The sequence below is a fragment of the Macrobrachium nipponense genome, chromosome 13, assembly GCF_015104395.2.
Source record: "Macrobrachium nipponense isolate FS-2020 chromosome 13, ASM1510439v2, whole genome shotgun sequence".
NCBI lineage: Eukaryota > Metazoa > Arthropoda > Malacostraca > Decapoda > Palaemonidae > Macrobrachium > Macrobrachium nipponense.
This window is the reverse complement of record NC_087206.1, coordinates 101,042,081-101,065,528: the sequence shown is the minus strand read 5'-3', so window position 1 is coordinate 101,065,528 and position 23,448 is coordinate 101,042,081. Positions and strand designations below refer to the sequence as shown.

General features: G+C 42.8%; 1 protein-coding gene across 1 annotated transcript in view; it reads right to left on the bottom strand.

Moving 5' to 3' along the window:
* Positions 1-23,448, bottom strand: part of LOC135225231 (protein pelota-like) — a 131,948-nt gene that overhangs the window by 42,307 nt on the left and 66,193 nt on the right. The window contains exon 4 of the mRNA XM_064264557.1: positions 358-498. Within this exon, the coding sequence (XP_064120627.1) occupies positions 358-498 (141 nt within the window). The remainder of the gene's footprint in view (positions 1-357; positions 499-23,448) is intronic.

Below are 23,448 nucleotides of genomic sequence, written 5' to 3'. Positions count from 1 at the left end.
TTATATCAGGAAAAGTAAATTGACATAATAAAAATTGCCATGTCCATTGATTGCCATCTGCTCTGTCACCTCTCACAGTTCATTAAATTTACATATTGTATTCATATGCAACTAATCTTACAAAAAAACAAAAGGTAGCATTTTTAAAACTAACACAAAGACATAACTGTCTTTATGACAGATAGGTTTATATGAAAAAAACTTTTGTACTACCTATCCAAACTCTTTATCTTAGTTCAATGACTTTATGAAATAAGTCCAATAATATTCCATGTAAGTATGAAGACCTTGAGGGAGAAAAAGGATATTGAGATATTACTCCACAATGATCCTTGAATGTGATGCAAAAGCACTTACCTTTTTCCTTTGCGTGTCATCAGCTTTTCCCTTTTTGGGTATGTTGACCTCAATTTTAGCCCGGTCGACAGTCATGGCAGATGTAATGAGACAAACAAAAGCCAACCCTTCTTGCATCACTACTGCTGCCAAGTCTGCATGCTGTTGAAAGGCAAAAATTACAGCCGTAAGTGTTAGTAGAAAGTCTAAGAATAAAAGAAAAAAAAAATCAAGTATAATTTGTTACTTTCATTGATAGAGTTCTCTAAGCACACAGCATGCTGTGGCTTTCTTAATACATTTTCATCTATTTATCAATCTATTTAACTTTTTCTTTTTCAATAAGTAAGACCTCTTCTATCTATAATTCCCTGTAACTCCTCTTATCTCTTCCCCAATGAACACTATATTCTTTGGAAGCTTGAATTTCAAGTCAATGGTTCCCTGTGGGCTTGTTCCATATGATAAGGATTAATCTTCTCAATAATAATAATAATAATAATAATAATAATAAAATAGTCGTTGGATGGGTGACCGCTCTCCTCGGCGTTGATTCCTTGGGAAAGGATCTTTACCATAATTTCCTCAGTCTACTCAGCTGTAAATGAGTACCTATCCCTGATGGGGTAGGGTCCAGCTATGGGTTAAATAGCAAAACTCAGCAATGATGGAAAGAAATGAAGGAATAAACGACAACGACGTAAATGGAACCTCTGGCAACAGAGGAGCTTCGTCCGGCAACCAGGTATTCAACCCAATTGAAGGGGAAGACGGTCAGGTACTTGGAGGTTGTCATCCAGCAACTGATCACCACAATGACAGTAATCAACAGCCTGAGACTGGAGCTACAGAAGCAAAAAAAAAAATAAAATAAATGGACAAGAGAAGAAAATAAGGAAATATGGAGATGCTACATCAGAAGCAACCTGACGGAGGAGCGAGGATATAGAAGAAGATTGGTCAACATCTGGAATGAGAGGAATAACACCCCCCAAACAGAGCAGAGGCTGGCAGACCAAGTAAGGAACATAAAGAAAAAGAACTGGCTCTCCCCAACAGAAAGAGAAGAACTGGAAAGGGAAATGTCACACGACAACGAATTACACGAAGACGAACTGAGAGACGATGCCACAGAAGACGACAGGGAGGATGAGGTATCAAACAATGACACACGAAGAAACACCGACGAAGTAAGAGAGGACGGAATGGGTAGAAAAGATTAGACAATGGATGGAGCCAGATACAGAGAGAACAAAGATCCCCTCCATGAAAGCCTACAACACCAAGAAATTAAGGGAGAAAACAAGTGAGGTCAATGAAATAATGGGCATAACACACACCACCAGTATCACAGAAACAAATAACTTGGCATATGCAGGAGCAAGATTAGTAGCAGAACTGATGGGGATTCGAACACCAACACCACCAGCACAACCAACCAAACAGAAACCAAAACAGCAACCTCCTTGGAAAAGGCGCCTGGAAAAGCAAATCATGGTGATGAGATCTGACTTGAGTAAACTGAAAGAGATGACAGAAAAAAGGCTAAGAAGCAAGAAAACAAGGGAGGAACTCAACGAGAAATACAAAGTACAAGAGAGGGGACTAAACAACACAATAGAAGATGTAAAACAGAGGCTTAAGGCCAAAGCACATAAGATCCAACAGTACATGAACAGGAATAAGGGATACCAACAGAACAAACTATTCGGAACCAACCAGAAAAGACTATACAGCCAACTAAGAGGGGAAGACAACCACCCAGAAATTCCTGAAGACGAACCACGTAAGAGACTCTGGGAAAACATATGGAGCAATCCGGTATCAAACAACAAACATGCAACATGGCTCCAGGAAGTCAAGGAAGAAGAAACAGGGAGAATAAAACAAAGATTCACAGACATCACGACAGACACAGTCAGACACCAACTAAAGAAAATGCCAAACTGGAAAGCCCCAGGTCCCGATGAAGTCCATGGATACTGGCTCAAAAACTTCAAGGCCCTACACCCATGAATAGCAGAACAACTCCACCATTGTATCTCAAATCACCATGCACCCAAATGGATGACCATGGGAAGAACATCCTTAGTACAAAAAGACAAGAGTAAGGGAAATATAGCCAGTAACTACAGGCCTATCACCTGCCTACCAATAATGTGGAAGTTACTAACAGGTATCATCAGTGAAAGCTATACAACACCTAGAGGAGACAAAACACCATCCCCCACCAACAGAAAGGCTGCAGAAGGAAGTGTAGGGGCACAAAAGACCAGCTCCTGATAGACAAAATGGTAATGAAGAACAGTAGGAGAAGGAAAACCAACCTAAGCATGGCATGGATAGACTATAAGAAAGCCTTCGACATGATACCACACACATGGCTAATAGAATGCCTGAAAATATATGGGGCAGAGGAAAACACCATCAGCTTCCTCAAAAATACAATGCGCAACTGGAATACAATACTTATAAGCTCTGGAATAAGACTAGCAGAGGTTAATATCAGGAGAGGGATCTTCCAGGGCGACTCACTGTCCCCACTACTCTTTGTAGTAGCCACGATTCCCATGACAAAAGTACTACAGAAGATGGATGCCGGGTACCAACTCAAGAAAAGAGGCAACAGAATCAACCATCTGATGTTCATGGACGACATCAAGCTGTATGGTAAGAGCATCAAGGAAATAGATACCCTAATCCAGACTGTAAGGATTGTATCTGGGGACATCAGGATGGAGTTTGGAATAGAAAAATACGCCTTAGTCAACATACAAAAAGGCAAAGTAACGAGAACTGAGGGGATAAAGCTACCAGATGGGAGCAACATCAAACACATAGATGAGACAGGATACAAATACCTGGGAATAATGGAAGGAGGGGATATAAAACACCAAGAGATGGACACGATCAGGAAAGAATATATGCAGAGACTCAAGGCGATACTCAAGTCAAAACTCAACGCCGGGAATATGATAAAAGCCATAAACACATGGGCAGTGCCAGTAATCAGATACAGCGCAGGAATAGTGGAATGGACGAAGGCAGAACTCTGCAGCATAGATCAGAAAACCAGGAAACATATGACAATACACAAGCACTACACCCAAGAGCAAATACGGACAGACTATACATAACATGAAAGGAAGGAGGGAGAGGACTACTAGGTATAGAGGACTGCGTCAACATCGAGAACAGAGCACTGGGGCAATATCTAAAAACCAGTGACGACGAGTGGCTAAAGAGTGCATGGGAAGAAGGACTAATAAAAGTAGACGAAGACCCAGAAATATACAGAGACAGGAGAATGAGACAGAACAGAGGACTGGCACAACAAACCAATGCACGGACAATACATGAGACAGACTAAAGAACTAGCCAGCGATGACGCATGGCAATGGCTACAGAGGGGAGAGCTCAAGAAGGAAACTGAAGGAATGATAACAGCGGCACAAGATCAGGCCCTAAGAACCAGATATGTTCAAAGAACAATAGACGGAAATAACATCTCTCCCATATGTAGGAAGTGCAATACGAAAAATGAAACCATAAACCACATAGCAAGCGAATGCCCGGCACTTGCACAGAACCAGTACAAAAAGAGGCATGATTCAGTGGCAAAAGCCCTCCACTGGAGCCTGTGCAAGAAACATCTGCTACCTTGCAGTAATAAGTGGTACGAGCACCAACCTGAGGGAGTGATAGAAAACGATCACGCAAAGATCCTCTGGGACTATGGTATCAGGACGGATAGGGTGATACGTGCAAACAGACCAGACGTGACGTTGATTGACAAAGTCAAGAAGAAAGTATCACTCATTGATGTCGCAATACCATGGGACACCAGAGTTGAAGAGAAAGAGAGGGAAAAAATGGATAAGTATCAAGATCTGAAAATAAAAATAAGAAGGATATGGATTATGCCAGTGGAAATCATACCCATAATCATAGGAGCACTAGGCACGATCCCAAGATCCCTGAAAAGGAATCTAGAAAAACTAGACGCTGAAGTAGCTCCAGGACTCATGCAGAAGTGTGTGATCCTAGAAACGGCACACACAGTAAGAAAAGTGATGGACTCCTAAGGAGGCAGGATGCAACCCAGAATCCCACACTATAAATACCACCCAGTCGAATTGGAGGACTGTGATAGAGCAAAAAAAAAAAATAAATAAAAATAAATAAAAAATAATAATAATAATAATAATAATAATAATAATCATAATATGTTTTATTATGAGTGATTGCTGCCTCAGCTGCATTAATCTCACAAAGGTTCTTCTCTATTTTTCTAATTATTGTTTTCTCACTGTTGCTTAAACTGGTGAGCAATGCACCAAAGGTTGACATAATTAGGTAACAGTCAAGTTGATTGGATTTATAATGGTAAAAAATTCCAGTAGCGATAGTCAAAATTTTTGGGTATATTCTGTAGAGTTTATTGCAGGTAAAATGAATTAAATTCTATTCCTTTCTATTCCTTTTGTGGGGCTGCGGCGTTTCGTCTGAAAGCTTCAGACATCCTTTTAGGCGGAGGTAGGTGATGGACTGAAGTCAGAGGGTGAGTCCGTCTGCTTTTGCTGTGGCGGCGCAGCGGGGGGGCTTCGTGCTGCTGCCTTTTCATTGGCTAATGAATGGGGAGCTGCTTTATGATTGGCTGCCTGGCTGCAGACTGAAACCAGTTCCCGAGCGGATGCTCAGCAAGCACGCCGATCTTCTCAGCTGCATAGCATCATGCCGGGCTTCATTTTGATTGCTCAATGAAGTTTGACATTACTGGTGTGTTCCTTCGCATACAGGTCGGGAGCAAAAAGGCCTCCTGTGTTGTATTCATGGAGGGCTTTTGCTCCTGGATGAGTAACGCCTCCAGAAGCTGCAGACGGCAAGGGTCGGGTGCTCTCCCTATACAGTCACGGGAGATTGTGTTTCGGTGGGCGGTGAGGGAGTGATTCTTGATCGCCCCTTCTTGGGCGTGACAGGTGATTCTCTTAGCAAGACGCATTGTAGTCATTCCAATGTACTTCCCAGGACATCCTCAGGCGGGGCATATGTATTGGTATACAGTGGACCCCCCGTATATGTGTTCTCCGGATTCGTGGACTCGCACATTCACGGATTTCTCTCGGGAACATTTCCCTGCATTATTCGTGGAAAATTCGCAGTATTTTTCTAAGAAATACCCAAAAATTCCTGGTTTTTAAAATCAATTTCATCATATAATGCACTTTTTGTGATAAAACTATTAAAAAACCACGTATAAAATATTTTGAGTGGTATTTTCTTGAGTTTTAACTAACAAAATAGGAGGTTTTAAGCATTTTTATAGGGGTTCCAACTATTCGCGGGTTGTGACTATTTACGGGTGTGTGTGTGTGTGTGTGTGTCTGGTACGCATCCCCCGTGATTACGGGGGGACCACTGTACTACGTTCATCTGCTTGAAGGTGTCTCCTGATGGCGGTGAGGATGATCTTCTTCATTGACTTCTCTTCCTCGCGGTATTGGGAGTGCATGAAGTCCCTAAAATATATCTTGATGTTCTCGGTGGGGCGGGGTCATGGGTCTTCTTCCTCATTTGAGTATACCATTTTTTGAGGGCAGTGCACACTTCTCGGTTGATGAGCTTATTAAAATATCTATTGTTCACGAGCATCTGTGAAGCTCTATCAAGCTCAAGTTGTGTGCCCTGCCAGGTAGAACAATGGGAGAGGGCCTTTTTCACAAAGGCCCAGGTTTGCTGTTTCTTGTTGAGCGAGAACATTGTTCGTGACAAAGAAAACAATGAGACCCAAGTCCGGATGAAGCAGAGACACCAGTTGGCACAGGACACCCCCTAGGTAAAGAAGAATCACTCCTGTTACAGCAGCAGAGGGAAAAAAAGAGCTTGAATGGATGTCTTGAAACTGAATGAACACCTTGTCTGGAGAAAAGGTATTCATCTAGTCGAGAATTTCCTCAAAAGGAAGGAATGTGGCACCCCTACTAGATCAGTGAAAATTATTCACAGGGGATGCTGCAGTCCTATTCCTGAGATCAATGTGCTGACAAAATGGCACAAAGATCCCTGCCAAATAAAAATCGAGGGTATATATATGCCAAAGGAAACCACCAAGTTTTCCCGGGGTGCGAAACTCCCAATTTTCTCTCCTTGAAGAGAGATCCGACAGGACCCAATGAAACTTTCCTTAACTACTCGAGTGAATGACGAGACAATTTGAGGATTGATCTTGAGATACTAACCCTTGTAGCCAAATTCTGAAAAAGAGACAAATTCATTGGAATTCTGAAAAAGAGACAAATTCATTGGAATTCTGAAAAAGAGAGAAATCCATTGGAATTCTGTCTGTCTGCATTATACCTCTCAGAACAACCAAGAGGGTCAAGAGAGCAGTTAAGGAGGAAGGGTATTACTACCTGTCCTGCTAGAAGAACCAGCAAGAGGGGTATATCATAGGCAATTACCACTTGTGATGACTGCAGCACGGGGAAGGAGGGTCCTTATGCCATGGCAAAGCACCAACCTGAGGAGAGTTCACTCGAACGGAGCCGATCACTCGATTCAGCTGATCCACGCAGGTCAAGCTGAATCGAGCGAATACGGGTGGTATTTTTCAGCTAAGAACTGTCGCTTTCCTCCCATATGCATTGCAGGTAATATATTTTGAAAATATTTTAAAAGTTTGCTCGCAACAGGTGTAGGCAGAAGCGTACAATCAGGGAGCAAGAGAGACCAAATTACACTAGCCTAACTTTATCCTATCTTCTAGTTAAATAAGTTAAAAAAAACAGCAAAAGAGAATGATAAAAGTACTATTGTTTTAATACTATACTCATTGTGTAAATGTGTAAAGCCATGAACAACCGAATGAGAAACTACTTTTTTGCAAAGAACAACCAAATTGGATAAAAAACATCCATTTTGTTTGTATTTCAATCATCGTACGATAGTAATCAATTACCGCACTTATGTTATAAATGACATTATGTAGAATAGGACGAGATATTTTCATGCAGGGTAATAACTATACAATGTTCCCCCCGTATTTGCGGGGGGATATGTACCAGACACCCCCGTGAATAGTTAAAACCTGCGAATAGTTAAAACCACCACTAAAAATGATATTGTTATGATACAATAAAGTTTTATACATACTTACCTGGCAGATATATACATAGCTATTACTCCGTCGTCCGACAGAAATTCGAATTTCGCGGCACACGCGGCAGGTAGGTCAGGTGATCTACCCCCCCGCCGCTGGGTGGCGGGAATAGGAACCATACCCGTTTTCTAATTCATAATTTTTCTTCCAGCTGTCTCCTGAGGGGAGGCTGGGAGGGCCATTTAATTGTATATATCTGCCAGGTAAGTATGTATAAAACTTTATTGTATCATAACAATATCATTTTTATACATTCAACTTACCTGTCAGATATATACATAGCTGATTCACACCATTGGTGGAGGGTAAAAGACAGCTATTACTGAATAGACAGGTAAACAACATACGTTGTAGGTAATAAATAAATAAAACCTTGGTTCCTATGTGTTTAGACGAAGGGTCGACTTCCTAGCTATTGCTAGTAGTCTGCTTCGTCTCAAGAGCCTCAGCGAGGATGTGACCTATGGCTAAGAGTTCTTGTAGATCTGTCAATGGGGTCTTATCCACTTACTTGACAGAATCTAGTGGTCATCTGTCAATGGGGTCTTATCCACTTACATGACAATACACCAATGCCTATTGGCATAATTTAAGGAGCACAACACCGATCCCGATCACCTGATCCTAACACGAGGGTTTGTGCTTAATTTGAAAAGAGCTATCCCCAAACTCATTTCAAATAACCTCAGAAAATAATACACTTATGTTAAAATTAAAATTTTTTTTTTAATTTACTAGTTAAGGATCAGTGTCGGCTCCCTATCCCAGCAACGCATCCGTGGACACGTATAACAAAGAGAGAAGGATCTCTCATAGGCCCACTTGATCTCCTTCGTGCAAAGAGAAGTCAACACAGAGTTGCATCTCCCGTTATTACAGCTAATATGACTCTCACGACATATTGTTATGGAAAGAACAAGAATTGTTAAAAGCTCGCACTTCAAGCGCTTTTAATTCTTAGCTGTTTGAAGGAAACATCAAGTTACTCAAGAAGTGCTTTAGAGATTCCACTCTTCTAAAGAAGACCAGGGCTTTCTTTGCAACAGATCTCTTCTGGATGAAGCCCAGAGCCTGGCTTGCGCCTGGCTGGCGCCTGGCCCCTGGCTGGCGCCTGGCCCCTGGCTGGCGCCTCGCGCCTGCCTGGTGCTTCGCGCCTGCCTGGCGTCTCGCGCCTGGCTGGCGCCTCACTCGCGCCTGGCGTCTTAGCTGGAGATTCGCGCCTAGAGCTTGGCTTGCGCCTGGCTGGCTGCTCGCGCCTGGCTGGCGCCTCGCGCATGGCTGGCGCCTCGAGCCTGGCTGGCGTCTCGCGCCAGGTTGGCGCTTTGTGCCTGCCTGGCGCCTCGCGCCTGCCTGGAGCTTCGCGCCTGGCTGGCGCCTTGCGCCTGGCTGGCGTCTAGCGCCCGGTTGGAGTGGCGCCTTGCGCCTGCCTGGAGCTTCGCGCCTGGCTGGTACCTCGCGCCTGCCTGGCGCCTCGCGCCTGGTTGGCTCCTCCCCACTTGCCGGATTAGATTAGATTATAATATTTTGGCACATAGCCAAGCGCCGGAGCCGAGGGGCCATTCAGCGCATATATATCTTTAAGAATAAAAGTCACTGTCGTACAAACAAGCATACACACAACCGATTAACATACAAATCATTCATTCATAAAAACCAAACAAGAAACCTAAAACAATTAAGAGAAAATTAAAATTCATAAAAAAGACCAATATTTTTTAAAAATGTCATAATTTGCTCTGCCTGAGCACCTTCACCTAAAATATCGCCAAGAGACTTATTTGCCAGCAAACAAGCTCTACGTTTGTTTTCAAAATGAGGGCACTCCACCAAAATATGCACCACAGTCAAATCCACATGACAAGTGGAACAGCGAGGAACCTGCCTATCCGCTCCACTCATCATTAGATACCCGTGAGTATATTTAGTGTGGCCAATACGTAGTCTAGCTAAAACTATCTCAGACCTTCTATCCATCCGGCTATGAGGCCAAGGATGAACAGAAGGCCTAATCGATTTCAATTTAAGATTATTATCTAAAGTAGACCAGTGGGCCTGCCACTGGTCTCTACAATAAAATCGAATGGTACTTTTAAAATCAGATACAGGGACGCCCATGTTGGAAATGTGCCTAAGCCTAGTTGCAGCCTTAGCAGCAGCGTCGGCTCGCTCATTCCCAACAATTCCAACATGGGACGGAGCCCAACAAAATCCAACAGAAAATCCTCTTCTATTAATTAAAAGATAAAACCAATCTTGTACTTCTTGCACTAAAGGGTGGCAAGAGACTAGGCTTTTTAGAGAAGATAAAACACTCAAAGAGTCGGTAAAAATGGTAAAAACCTTGTTAGTACAAGAACTATAAAAGATATATTTAAGAGCAGTCAAAACTGCCAGCAGTTCAGCTGTAAAAACAGAAGAATTAGAAGGAAGTTTCTTTTTAATGATATTACCACCAGTCACTACAGAGCAACCAACACCATCAGAACCCTTCGAGCCATCAGTATATATGTGATGAGAATCACCATGTTCGGAAGCATGGTCCAAGAAACTTGCCCTCAACTGGTCACCAGAACTGTTGCTCCTGCTGTCCCTAATTGGGCAGATCTCTAGGCATGGTCTATTCCAAGGAGGAAACTTTGAAGGCGAAATTTCAGCTACTGCAGGGGGAAGTAATCCCACCTCCCTGGCAGAGCTTGCTAGTCGGACCTCAAGCGGCTTTGGAAGTCTCGGTCTATTTGGGGCTCTGTCAGTTGGTTCTCTAACGTACTTATAGTTAGGGTTTAGCTTTGACGTAAGTATTCTTGATATGGCTCTCAAGCCTAATTCCTCCCTACGGATAAATAGTGGGGGAAAACCGGACTCAACATATAGGCTTTCTACTGGTGAAGTTCTATAGGCTCCCGTACAAATACGTAAAGCCATATTATGGACAACATCTAATTTCTGCAGTGTTGTCTTGCACGCACAACCATAAACTTGGCAACCATAATCAATTTTGCTTAGGCATAACACCTGGTACATCCTCAAAAGGGTAATTCGATCTGCCCCCCAGTTAAAATTAGATACAACTTTAAGAATATTAAGTCGAAGTTTCACGTTACATACAACTTCATTAACATGTTGAGTAAAAGTTAATTTCTTATCAAATGTAACACCTAGATACTTAATGCTATCTTCATAAGGTAAAATCGAATCGTTTAAAAACAACGTAGGGATCTCTTCCACTCTTCTTAATCGACAAAATCGTATAGCTTTGGTTTTTTCTGGTGAAAATTTGAACCCTTTAGCACTGGCCCATGATGTTGAAGCATTAATAGCAGTCTGGATCATTTGACAAGCTTCAACAGCTGTGGACTTACTACAGATTATTGCATAATCATCTGCAAAGGCCAGACCATGCACCCCGACAGGAACTTGTTCTAGTAGACCGTTGACAGCTACATTAAAGAGTGTTGGACTAAGAACGCTTCCCTGAGGTAACCCTTCTTCCTGAGGGAAAGCCAGAAGAAATGTAAGAGCCCACTCTTACTTTCAGGTAACGTTCTGACAAAAAATCTTTCAGACAATAGAATAAATTACCCACAACACCCCACTCTACAAGTTGCAAAAGGATACCCCCTCGCCAGGTCGTGTCGTAGGCTTTTTCTAGGTCAAAGAACACTGCAACAGTCTGGTTTTGCACAGCAAAAGCATTCTGTATCTCCCGAGTAAGGAACATCAAAGGGTCAGAAGTACTTCTATTTTTCCTAAAGCCAAACTGCCGATTAGATAAAAGATTCTTTGAATCCAAATACCACACAAGTCGAGCATTGACCATCCTCTCATAAATCTTGCTAACACAACTGGTTAGAGCAATTGGCCTATAGTTCTTAGGAAGGAAGGAATCTTTAAAAGGTTTTAAAACAGGTACAATAATCGATATCTTCCAAGACTCTGGTGAAGTTCCTGAAAGCCAAAAACTGTTCAAAATGTCTAAAAGAAATTGTTTTGTACTTCTAGGCAAATTAAAAATCATTGAGTACAGTATATCATCTTCCCCAGGAGATGTTGGGGAAGATAACGAGATTGCATGATCTAATTCTTTCATGGTGAAAGGGAGATTATACGACTCTGAATTTAAACTAACAGCAGGAACAACCGTGGTACCATCCCTAATATTCCTGAAAGCAGGAGAGTAATGTAGGGCACTAGATATATTGGAGAAATGCCTACCAAAGGTTTCTGCAACTTCTCCAGAATCAGATATGAAGAAGCCATCAATTTTCAAAATAGGCAAGGGAGATGGAGAAAATTTCCCTTGCAGCTTTCGGATTCTGTTCCAGACAAACGACATAGGGGAATCATATTTTAATTCACTTATATATCTGATAAACGATTCCCTCTTTGCCTGCTTAAATGTTTTCTTTTGCTTAGCAAGAGCTCTTTTATAGATAATTTGATTTACCAAGCAAGGATATCTACGATATCTCTTGTAGCAAGTTCTTGTTATCTTTCGGCTCAAGGCGCATGCATCACACCACCAAGGTACTAGAGGACGACGAGGCTTACCAGAAGTTCGAGGAATAGACAGCATGGCACCGCACAGCAATATACTGATTAAATACTCGTAAGCAGATGTTGGGCTCTGAAAATCTTTTATATCTTGATCAACTTCAGTAGATTCTTTGAATAATCCCCAGTCAGCCTCCCCTACCTTCCACTTTGGTAAACATGGAGATGGAATATTTTTCATAAACTTTAAGTGAATGGGCCAATGATCACTGCCATGATCATTCTGGTCTACTACCCACTGGTAATCTAACCTCAAGGACGAAGAGCAGATAGTGAGGTCAATGGCTGAGTCAGTATTATGAAAACATCATGTCTTGTAGGGAACCATCATTCATCAAAAGTGATGTCATTTAAGTCAAGCAGCTGTTCTTATTTTACACCCCACCGGTCGCAGTTTGGCTCTCCCCAGAGGGTGTGCTTGGCATTAAAATCCCCCATCAAATGAAGGTTTAGGAAGCTGGTCTATCAATGTCTGAAGATCATTTAATTCTAGCTGACGAGGATTACCCTGTGCATCCTGTAATCTACTTTCTAATGATGGATCTAGGTATAAAGAACAAATAGTGATCCATTTATGATTGAAAACTTGAACTGCACAAGCCTGCAACACAGTGTTCAATTGAACAACCCTATGATTAACAGACTTGCGGACTATGATGCCTGTGCCTCCCTGAGCACGTACACCTATCAGGGGTGGAGACCTATGGAATGAATAATTAAAACCCAAGTTGGGAGTGTGCTCTCCCAACTTTGTCTCCTGAAGACACATTGCAGGGATAGATCATTGGATCCCTAAACAGAACCCGAACTTGCTCTCTATTTGGTATAAAGCCACGGATGTTCCACTGCATGAGAGCCATTATTTAGAGGAAGGCATCTTAAAATTCCCTACTAATTTAGGAATCTGTATCCTGGGTGAGAGAGATCTTTTCAGTTTTACCTGTACTATTTGACCTAGATCTAGGTGTTACAGATCTTTTAGAAGATGGGCTTTCACTTGTCCTTTCAGTTTTACTTTTGTTTTTTCTATGATTGCTGAGTGACCGTGAATGAGGCGAAGAGGGAGAAAGGGCCCTCTTCTGACGAATAGAGGGGGCCTCTATCTCCTCACCGTCATCTCCACGGTGCACTGTAATGTCAAGATCAGGTGAGGGCTCAATGTCAGGCAATGTCCCTGACAGAGAGAAGTCGTCAACATATTGAGACCTGGCTTGAACCCTTGAACCAACAGGGTCCCCTGGCTTGACCAGAGTCTCTGCAACATGGGAAACCCCAACAGGGGGCCCATGAGAAGCCCCACCAGGGGGGGCATGGGAAGCCCCACCAGGGGGGGCTCGGGAGGTCCCACCAGGGGGGGCACGGGAGGCCCCAACAGGGGGGCACGGGGTACCCCACTAGAGGGGGTGTGGAAAGCCCCACCAGCAGGGCACCGGGGAGCCCCACCAGAAGGGGCACCAGAAGAAGCAGTATTCAATTGATGTGCCTTCAAGGCATCCGAATAGGTTTTCCTGCCCAACAGCTTTTTAGCCTGTCCCACACTGATGTGTTCGTCAAGAGATTTTAGTAATGCATCTTGTTCTTTCTTGAATGCACTACATTTCTTATCACGGGCTCGATGTTCACCCTTACAGTTTACGCAAACTACTGGTCCAGAACTTCCTCGTGCTCAGGCTGGCCACATGATTCACAGAGTTTATTTCTGGTGCAAACGTTAGAGGAGTGTCCAAAACCAAAACATTTAAAGCACTGGAGCACTCTCGGTCTATAAGGACGAACTTTCATCATTTCACTATCAAGAATAATTTCAGATGGCAGAGAAGAACTTTTAAAAGTTAAAATAAGCATCGATGAGCAGGGCACTTTAAAAACCTTCCAAACCACATCCGGACACATTTCCAAAATTTCCTCCTCAGCCATTTCATGTAGATCTTCATTAAATATAACACCCTTCGCATAACTAAAATTATAGTGAGGTTTTACCTCTTTTATCATACCCTCAGGATCAAGCTTCAAATTTAGAAGCATTATCGATTGAATATCTGTCTTCACATGAACTAAGAAACTATTACGCCCAAAGCGAGTTAATTCAGGACTCCCAACATTGCCGATCTTCTGGCTTACCAACCTCTTCACTTTGAAGAGGTTGCCTCTCTCACCATGAGTTGTGATAATTAACCACTTAGCTGGGTCTGGTGATCTGGAGGTTTTACTAATTTTACTATTATCTTTAATTTCACTTGGTGGTCTATAAATCTCAAGATGCCTAGGGACCTCTTTTGCCTCTGCGAGTCCAACACTCAATGAATCTGATCTGAACTCTCTGTAGGCTCTGTGAGCTTCAGATTCGTTATTGAAAAATACCCAAAATTCAAAAAACCCATAATTTTTGCCTAGTCTATTCCTTACTTCTTTTACTTTACCAAATTTGCAAAATTCATTAAATACAGTTTCATAATTCCAGTCTAAAGGGACTGGTTTCACATATAAAATGTTTGTAACAAGGAGGTCCTTTGAAAAAGGCTCCAAAGTCACAATGGAGGAATTAACAGAATTTTCCTTGTCCTTATCCTTGCCTAAGTCGTCAACAGAAGGTTTTAATGTCTCCATAAGACGTAGAATTTACGATTCGTCCAGGTAGCCCCCCACCCACCATGGAGCCACATTTAGAGGACAGTGTTACCCCATACAGGGCTGCCCTAGGGGTACCACCCAGATATACACCCCACCCTCAGTGCTTAAGGCGTCATGATGTCCGTCGAGATCAGACCCAGCACTAAGAGCAGGGTTTGACATCTAAACTTTCCCCTCGCTCGACCACGTTAGGTACTCGAGTTCTACGGGTGAGGTGGCATGCCAACCATCCTCACCCAAATCATGTCCAAAACCAATCCAAGTCATCAACATAAAATCCATGCCTTATAGAGGGAGGAAGCAGAAGGATGAAAAGTTTTAGTAAAAGGAAAAGGGCTGACTTATTTAGTTGGATCAACAGCTGGGCACCAAGGCCCAGCAAGAAAGTAGTTCCCACCAGGCATCAGGGCCCAGCTGCTGAACCCTAAGCCCCCCATCCTCGGCAAGGCTTCAGCATCTGGGGGGCCCACTTGCCGGAGCTTCGAGCTTGGTAGAGTCTCGAGGATGTCTGGCAATGTCCACATCGGACACTCTTATCTGTCCTATATGTTCGCATCTAGCGCATCTGTGTCAGGTTGTAGGCCCGGTCTTTCTCCTCATCAGACAATGACAGTGTTCTTTAGGCTGTCTGCAGGTTTCTTCTTCCTTGCTGACTGCGTCAGAAGGTCTTGAGTCGCCTTCTCAGTTAATGAACGAGAAATGTCCTTCACTAACTGAGAAGGGAACAAAAAGTCAGACAAAGGCGAGTACAGAAGCGCTGCCCTCTGAGCGTGGGAGACCGCTTTGGTTAAAAAGGCACTATATACTGTCCTCTTTTTAAGAAGACCTGCTCCAAATAAAGAGGAGATCTCAACCGAGCCATCCTGAACCGCTTTGTCTATACAAGACGAAATACACAGAAGGACTTCTGGTTCGAGTCCTTCAGAATCATGGGCTTTCTTGGACATCACCCCAAGGGACCAATCTAAGAAGTTGAAAACTTCCAATACATGAAAGAGTCCCTTGAGGAGATGGTCCAGTTCTGAAATGCCCCAAGTTATACGGGCAGAGTTCAAACCTTGTCTACGTGAAGCGTCAACTAAGGTCGAAAAGTCCGCTTCTGACGTAGACGGAAGAGAAATACCCATATTCTCTCCCGTCTGACACCAAATGCCGTCTTTATTTTAAACCAGCTAGTCTCGCTGGAGGCATGCAGAAGACCGTTCTAACTAACTCCTTCTTCGACTTCATCCAAGAGTCTAAAGACTGAAGAGCCCTCTTCATCGAAATGGCTGGCTTCATTCTAAGAAAAGACGAAGATTTCTTCGTCTTTGCACTCGAGAAAAGAGAGCGTGGAGAAGGAGGAGAGGCAGGAGTCAAGTCGTCTCCATACTCCTCTAGAAGCAAGGCTGTCAAAACTTTATAGTTCGACAGTCCTTCTCTTCCTTGATACTCCTCCTCCGAGTTTACTTCTAATTCTCGGTCTAGATGAGTCTCCGCTGCTAATTCAGTACGTCTTTCCTCTGGAGGAGACAAACTCCTAATAGGAGAGGGGCTAAGGGAATGATATTCCTTCCTCTTCCCCGCTTTAATAGTCCTGGAAGGCGCCAACAGCCCAGGCTTCTCTCCATAAATGGATGACGCTTCCCGCTTGGATGACGCTTCTAGTCCAAAGCCAAGCGTCCTGGCTGACGCCTCCCGCTTGTGTGGCTGCTGACGTCTGGATGACGCCTCGCGCCTGGAAGACGCTTCGCTCTCAAAAGGCGTCCTAACTGGCGCCAAATTTTTTGGTTGGAGCCTCGCGTCTAAAAGCAGCTTTAAATGACGCTTCATGTCTTGACAACGTCTCACGTCTCTCTCGCGTTACGTGTCTTCCGTAAGATTCTCCCGATCTCGCTCTCGAAACCGAAAAGCCTCTGCGATATGGGTGTTTGGAAGCTTCACGTCTGCATGACGCCTCTCGCTTCGCAGGGGAGAGAGGACGAGACTTCTTGATTGGAAGCGCAACGTCCTTCCTACGAGGCGCTCGCTAACACTCCCACCAAAGAGGCCAGTTGCTCTTGTACTGCCAAGATAATCTTCCTTGAAGCTTTTCCCCCGTCATCTTCAATCGGGGGAGAAGTAGGAAAAGGAAGCAGTCTATAGGAAGCCTGTTCGTCTTCTACCTTACTGAGAGATCTATGAAGAAGACTTTCCGCAGGTTTTCACAACTCTTTCCAATAATGTTAAACATGTTAACAGTTATTATCGTCGATCGAGAAGGATCTCTTTGTTAACGCGAATAGGAGCGAAAAAAGAGATTCTCGATTCTCTTTGCGATATGAGAGAGTCGTGGAATTGACCTAAGTGATTAAATGGGTAACGAAATCAGGAACGAATTTTGCCGTTACCGAGCTTGGTGTCCGAGAGGCTACTGGAATCTTAGGTTAATAACTCGCTAAAACGAGAAAATCTTGGATGGTGCTCTTGGCTCACTGCACCAGGCTGGCGCTTCTGGCGCAAATTTGCGCCAGGCTGGCGCTTCTGGCGCAAATTTTGCGCCAGGCTGGCGCTTCTGGAGCATTGCGCCAGACTGGCGCTTTCTTCTAATTCTTTTTATGTTATGTGCCAGAACACTTGTGCCTTTATGGTACCCGACATCCTTTCACATGTTAATTCCGTTCTTAGTAGGAAAAAGCTTTATATACGTAGTATAGTCCATTCAGGGAAACAAGTTCTGCCCCAAAGAGAATGTTTCCCATCCGACTCATCCATCTTCTGAGCAGGTACTCTAATAAGCTATGCTTTCGTAAGCCTGAGAGCATTACATAATATAATGTTCTGCTGCGATAGAATCCTTTAATAATGTTACCTACGGTAAACAGCATTGAAAGGTTGTACTATCTCTCTTATTGAAAGCTTCTTAGCAAAAGGCATACAATATTTATGTTAGCTTAACTATCCATTCAATCCGAGGTTAAGACCGCGATTGTAGGGGAGAGAAACGGAAGTTATTCCATCCGCAGGAGAGAGAGATACACCCGACCGCTCATGACTGACACCTACATGGTACTGAAAAACAGTTCCCAACAGCGTTAGGGCGTACTGCGTTGGTCTCAGGCTCTCAGCGAAAGCAGTCCCCGCTTACTCTTCCAGAAGTTGCCAGCTACTCCATGTTTAATAAAGGAATTTTGATAAAATTATTATCGAACTTCAGGAAGTTCTTATTAAAGCATATTTAAGCGAAAACAAGACTTCGATAAATCTAGAAGCTAAGTAGGTGTTGTCTTAACAATCCCTTTAAGCGTAGTCCTTCCTAGGAAAGTCGTAGAAGGATACTGGTAATTGAGTTGCACAGAAAAGAAGTAACTACGGTATGTGTTATGATTTGACCGTATCGTATTCTCATACAGTAGAAACTCTACTACCTTCTACTATCTTCGTTCTTTTCGTTAATAGAACAAAGAAAGAGTATATATATATCCTTAAGGAACGAAGTTAATCCAGGAACTCTTTAAATCTTCGTGATTTCCTCATAAATCGAGGAAGAGACAGAATTCCTGTTCATCACTAGGGTTTACGGAAGGAAGTAGATATTTCCTATCCGCCATCATACCCAAACGTCGATGAGATTCTTATTAAGAAAAAACTCCTAGTTCTTGCCTCCTCAAAACGAGGGAAGAGCATGGATGAAGGAAAGAGTCCGCATTGAGAGGAACTGCCTAACACAGGAGTTCTTTATGAATAATGAAAAGGGGCTTCTCTTAGTATCAGAATCCTTCTGACAAAAGCAACGGCCGCCTGTGCCGACATCTTGCACATTGCCAGGGGAAAGTTGCTCAAGTTAAAAACTCAAAGAGGAGTCTCGCGACTGACCTCTCTCTCAAATGAAGATTTTGGAATCTTCTGACGCCTGGCGTCTGGATCCTTGCGCCTAGCGCCTGGCGTCTGGATAGTTTCCGCGCGCCTGGAATGTTCCGCACGCTAGAAAAGGAGACTCGCTCCTGGAACGTTCCGCTTGCGTGGAAGGTCCCGTGCGCCCTAATAGATCTGAGCGCCTCTAGTCTTGTTATACGAGCCTCTTGCCAGTAAACGTTCAATGGAAGCATCTTCTGATTGCCACTCTATTATAAGGCTCCTTAGTTAAGCCATCTGTTTTCTCTTTGAAGGCGCCTTGCGCCAAGAAAAAAGTTCTGGAACGCGGCTCGCACTCAGTTGCTGGAACGCGGCTCGCGTTTAACTGTATGAACGAGGCTCGCGCTAGTATGTTGGAACGCGGCTCGCGCTAGTCTGTTGGAACGCGGCTCGCGCTAGTCTGTTGGGAACGTGGCTCACGCTAGCTTGCTGGCTGGCTCTCAGCCTCTCGCTCAGTGAGTCAGTGTTCTCTTATTCAGAGAACGAGCCAGATCGTCCGAACTCCAAACATGTACATTCTTCGTCTTTTCGGATGTAGATGAAGAAACTGAAGAACAGACGCACTTTTTAAATTTTTAAAGGATGCCTTTCCAATGGCTATCCCTGGCAGTCTGGGACGTTTTACAGATCCTGCCGAGGGAACGCCCGATCGGTGGGGATTCTCCATAACCTCCGTAAGGCTTTCGACTTTCCTTCTCCTCTGGGCTTGTTGAGTTTGGAAGAGGTCTAGGCCTGAGAGCGAGACAGAGCCGATCGAAACGCACCCTCTACTAATTAGGACGCCTTTCAATGGCGAACTTGGCAGTTCTGGGACGTTTCTACAGAATCCTGCCGAGGGGACGCCTGATCGAAGGGGATTCTCCATAACCTCCGTAAGGCTTTCGACTTTCCTTCTCCTCTGGGTATGTGAGCTTGGAAGAGGTCTAGGCCTGGGGAGCGAAACAGAGCGATCAGAACGCACCCTCCACGCACTAACACTAAAATCACTTCTTACCTTTCAATAGCTCGTATTTTGAGCTACATTCCTTTGTCTTCAATTTGCAATATGAATTTGAAGATTCTGTGAAGTAAGAAGGAGATGAGGATACCACACTACTAGTATTGTTAATGCTCTAACTGCTCGTTAGTACGAGAGCTATATAAACTTCTAAAGGAAGCGTAACTATTCTTTCCTTACATCCTCAAGAAGGAAGTTAGCTCAATCAATTCTAACATTTACTACACGTTATTATGAATATTAAAATTTTCCTTCTTGCAAACTATGTGAGTGTCTACCGAAAAGTTCGGTAGTTACACGTAAACAATTCTTCGAAATTTTCGAAGCCAAAGTTATAAAAACAAATTAATATGCGTATGCCGAACCAAAGATCCAGTACTTCCCTGCAAAAGATAGCCCAGTAGATCGATGGCGATGAAATCCAAAAATCAAGTCAGGAGGAACTGCAAACGTTGTTTACATTCCAGCGACAGAAAATTATGAATTAGGAAAACGGTATGGTTCCTATCCCCGCCACCCAGCGGCCGGGGGGGTAGAATCAACCTGACGCCTACCTGCCGCGTGTGCCGCGAAATTCGAATTTCTGTCGGACGACGGAGTAATAGCTATGTATATATCTGACAGGTAAGTTGAATGTATAAAAATGCTTATAACTGCCTATCTTGAAAGTTCAGATACCAAATGTATACCTTTAATAATATCCTACTTCAAATATACCTAAAATTACTAACCTATTACTGCATTAATCTTTGAGGTTATATTATTAATATCATTTCAAAGTCATCTTAAACATTTTACCATTAAAAATATATACCTACAGCCAATAACAGAGAGAGAGAGCATTGAATGGCAACATCATGTATCTGACCATCAAGAGTGAAATTATGAATTATTTCTGAGACCACAGAGAATAATAATGAGAGAGAGAGAGAGAGAGAGAGAGAGAGAGAGAGAGAGAGAGAGAGAGAGAGAGAGAGAGAGAGAGAATAACTCCGACTCCTTTCCCTCCGCCAATTCGTATATCAAACTGTCATTTACTCCCCCGCCCACCTTCCTCCAAGTGGATAAAAAGACTGGGAATTGCTATTTTTAATTAATCTTATTAATATTTGAAAAATAGTTATAAGGTAAATCATTTATTTACACTACAAAACAAATAAACATACATAAAAAAGAGAGAAAGAGAGATGCTATTGTTACTGCTTAATCTCATTAAATATAATATTATTGGTAAACTAGTACTGTATATTAATATTTTACCATAAAATGTAGTAATGTCCTTAAAGATATACTTATACTACATACATTTCCAGCCCAAACAGAGGGCGAGAGTTACCACTAGGACATACTAGTATCTCGTGTAGAGAGAGAGAGAGAGAGAGAGAGAGAGAGAGAGAGAGAGAGAGAGAGAGGGGGTTATCCTTATTTAAAAGACAGAAATGGATAGATTATTGTACTCTCTAAAATACTATCACATATGAATTTTGAAATTAGTTATATTACTACTATTATTATATGCAAAAATATTAATAAACATACACATGTACCATAGATATTCTCTCATCATACTATAATGGGCGTAATGTATGTCTGTTTGTCTGTCTCTGTCATTCAATCACGGCCAAACGGCTGGTCAGATGGGCATGAAACTTGGCAGGGTTATGGTGGGGACCCCTAAGATGGTTTGTAATGGGGTTTCATCCAACCTTCCCCCCGATAGACTTAGCTACTTTACGATTTTTCATACATAATTTCTGTACAACTTCCCCGGAGTTGGCTGGGGTCCAACAACTGTGTTGCCCTCTAAGGATCATGTAAATTTCTCTCTCTTCTCTCTCTCTCTCTCTCTCTCTCTCTTTTACTGAGACTAGCAAACTTACCCATCTGATAAAATACGGGTGCAGAAGTGAAAAATTTATATGTACTATTTATTCAGCAATATTAAAATAAGGGCGATTACATGAATAGTCTCTCTCTCTCTCTCTCTCGTAATGTAATTCAAGGGACGATCACTGAACGCAGAGAAATTCTTATTCATTGTTGTTTCCCCTCTTTTAATGATGTTCTCTCTCTCTCTCCTAAAGTAAGTGAAGGGACGATCAATGAACGTAAAGAAGTTTGCATTCATTATTGTTTACCCTATTTTAATGATTCTCTCTCTCTCAACGTAAATCAAGTAACAAAGACGGTGATGGGATTATCGGATTACTTAGCTCTCAAATCACAAATTATCTCCTCTCTCTTTCTCTCTCTCATTTTTCGAAAGCGAGATAAAATTATAAAATTGTAGTGCATTAATGTCGTTAAATGGCTCTCTCTCTCTCTCTCTCTCTCTCTCTCTCTCTCTCTCTCGTTCCTCACTCTCTGACTCTTTCATTTAACGGAACAGGTATCTTGATTGGTTCGTTTCTTTGTCAATTACTTTGCACGATGATACGAATAATAAAGTATCTTTCTTTTCATTATGTTACTGCAAAGACGCAACTTGTATGTGAGTGCGTTATGGCTACTGATAAATGCTCTTATGATCCTGTGTCTTCCAAAAAAGAGTAGAAAGTAGGAACTTGTCAGTTTCCTTTTTATTATGTCCATTGGCAGGATCAAAATTCCGAAGTAACATTATCGGGCAGTACTTCTTCAACGTTATTTTGTGCACTGGCAGTCCTGATGGATTCAAGTTATTTAAAAAATCTTGCGGATATTGATGATAATTTTCATCTTCTATTGTGTCCGAGCTGAAATATTCGCGACTTTCTCCGGGGATGTTGTACAGAAATTATGTATGAAAAATTGTAAAGTAACTAAGTCTATGTGAATAACCAGCCTCGTTTCACGGCCAGAAACAGCTCGGTTTCAGGGAATCCCTTCTCACCCCCACCCCTCTACAAAGGAGGGGGGTAGGTTGGATGAAACCCCATTACAAACCATCTTAGGGGTCCCCACCATAACCCTGTTAAGTTTCATGCCCATCTGACCAGCCGTTTGGCCGTGATTGAATGACAGACAAACAGACAAGACAGACAGACAGACATTACGCCCATTATAGTATGATATAACCAAGTAAAGTCTTTGTAAATGCATTTTTCAGAACAGCGGCGGACAAGAACAAACATGAAAAAACATCCTCTGATAACGTGGAGGACAGTTACAAAAGCTGCCTTAATTTGTATCATATTTATGTACAAAAATAAAAATACCCTATACATAATATATTTTCACACACATTTCAAACATATAAGCATGAACATTTATAAAATCGACACATCGATCGCTAAATTTGCACTTTTTTCAACTCGATATTTTCGGAAGAGCGGCAGGCGGCGGCTCACAAGAACAATCATGAAAAAATGACAATTTGTCCAAAATTGCATTTTTTCTAACTATACAAACCTGAGGTCCTTTTACAATAGGAAGGTACTAGCGGCAGCTGGATAGGTCGTAAGCTTTCGAACAAGGGGTTCGGTAGTTAACTGCTTGTCCGACAGGCGCGCGCGCGCGACTGGGAGGTAAACAAATCACTTTTGCTTTTGGCCCAAGCAAAAACTGCAGAGTGAGGGGTGGCATGAGGTGGGACTATGTGTAAAAGGACCTCAGGTTTGTATAGTTAGGAAAAATGCAATTTTCGACAAATTGTCATTTGTTCCGACACGGCATACAAACCTTCGGTCCTTTTACAATAGGAAGACTCACTTCTTGGTGGGAGGAATCTGAGTCTTTTGTGAACAGACTGGTGTTCGCCCAACCTTGGAATGCCTCCCTGGTCGTAAGAGCAAGGGAGGGATCCAAGCCTCTGTCCGATTGATCGGGGTGTGCACCGCAGGATCAATGGTCAGACCTCTGGACCAAGTACTAAGAGAGAGGCAAGCGTATCGCTTCGTACCAGCAAACAAGAACAAGTTCC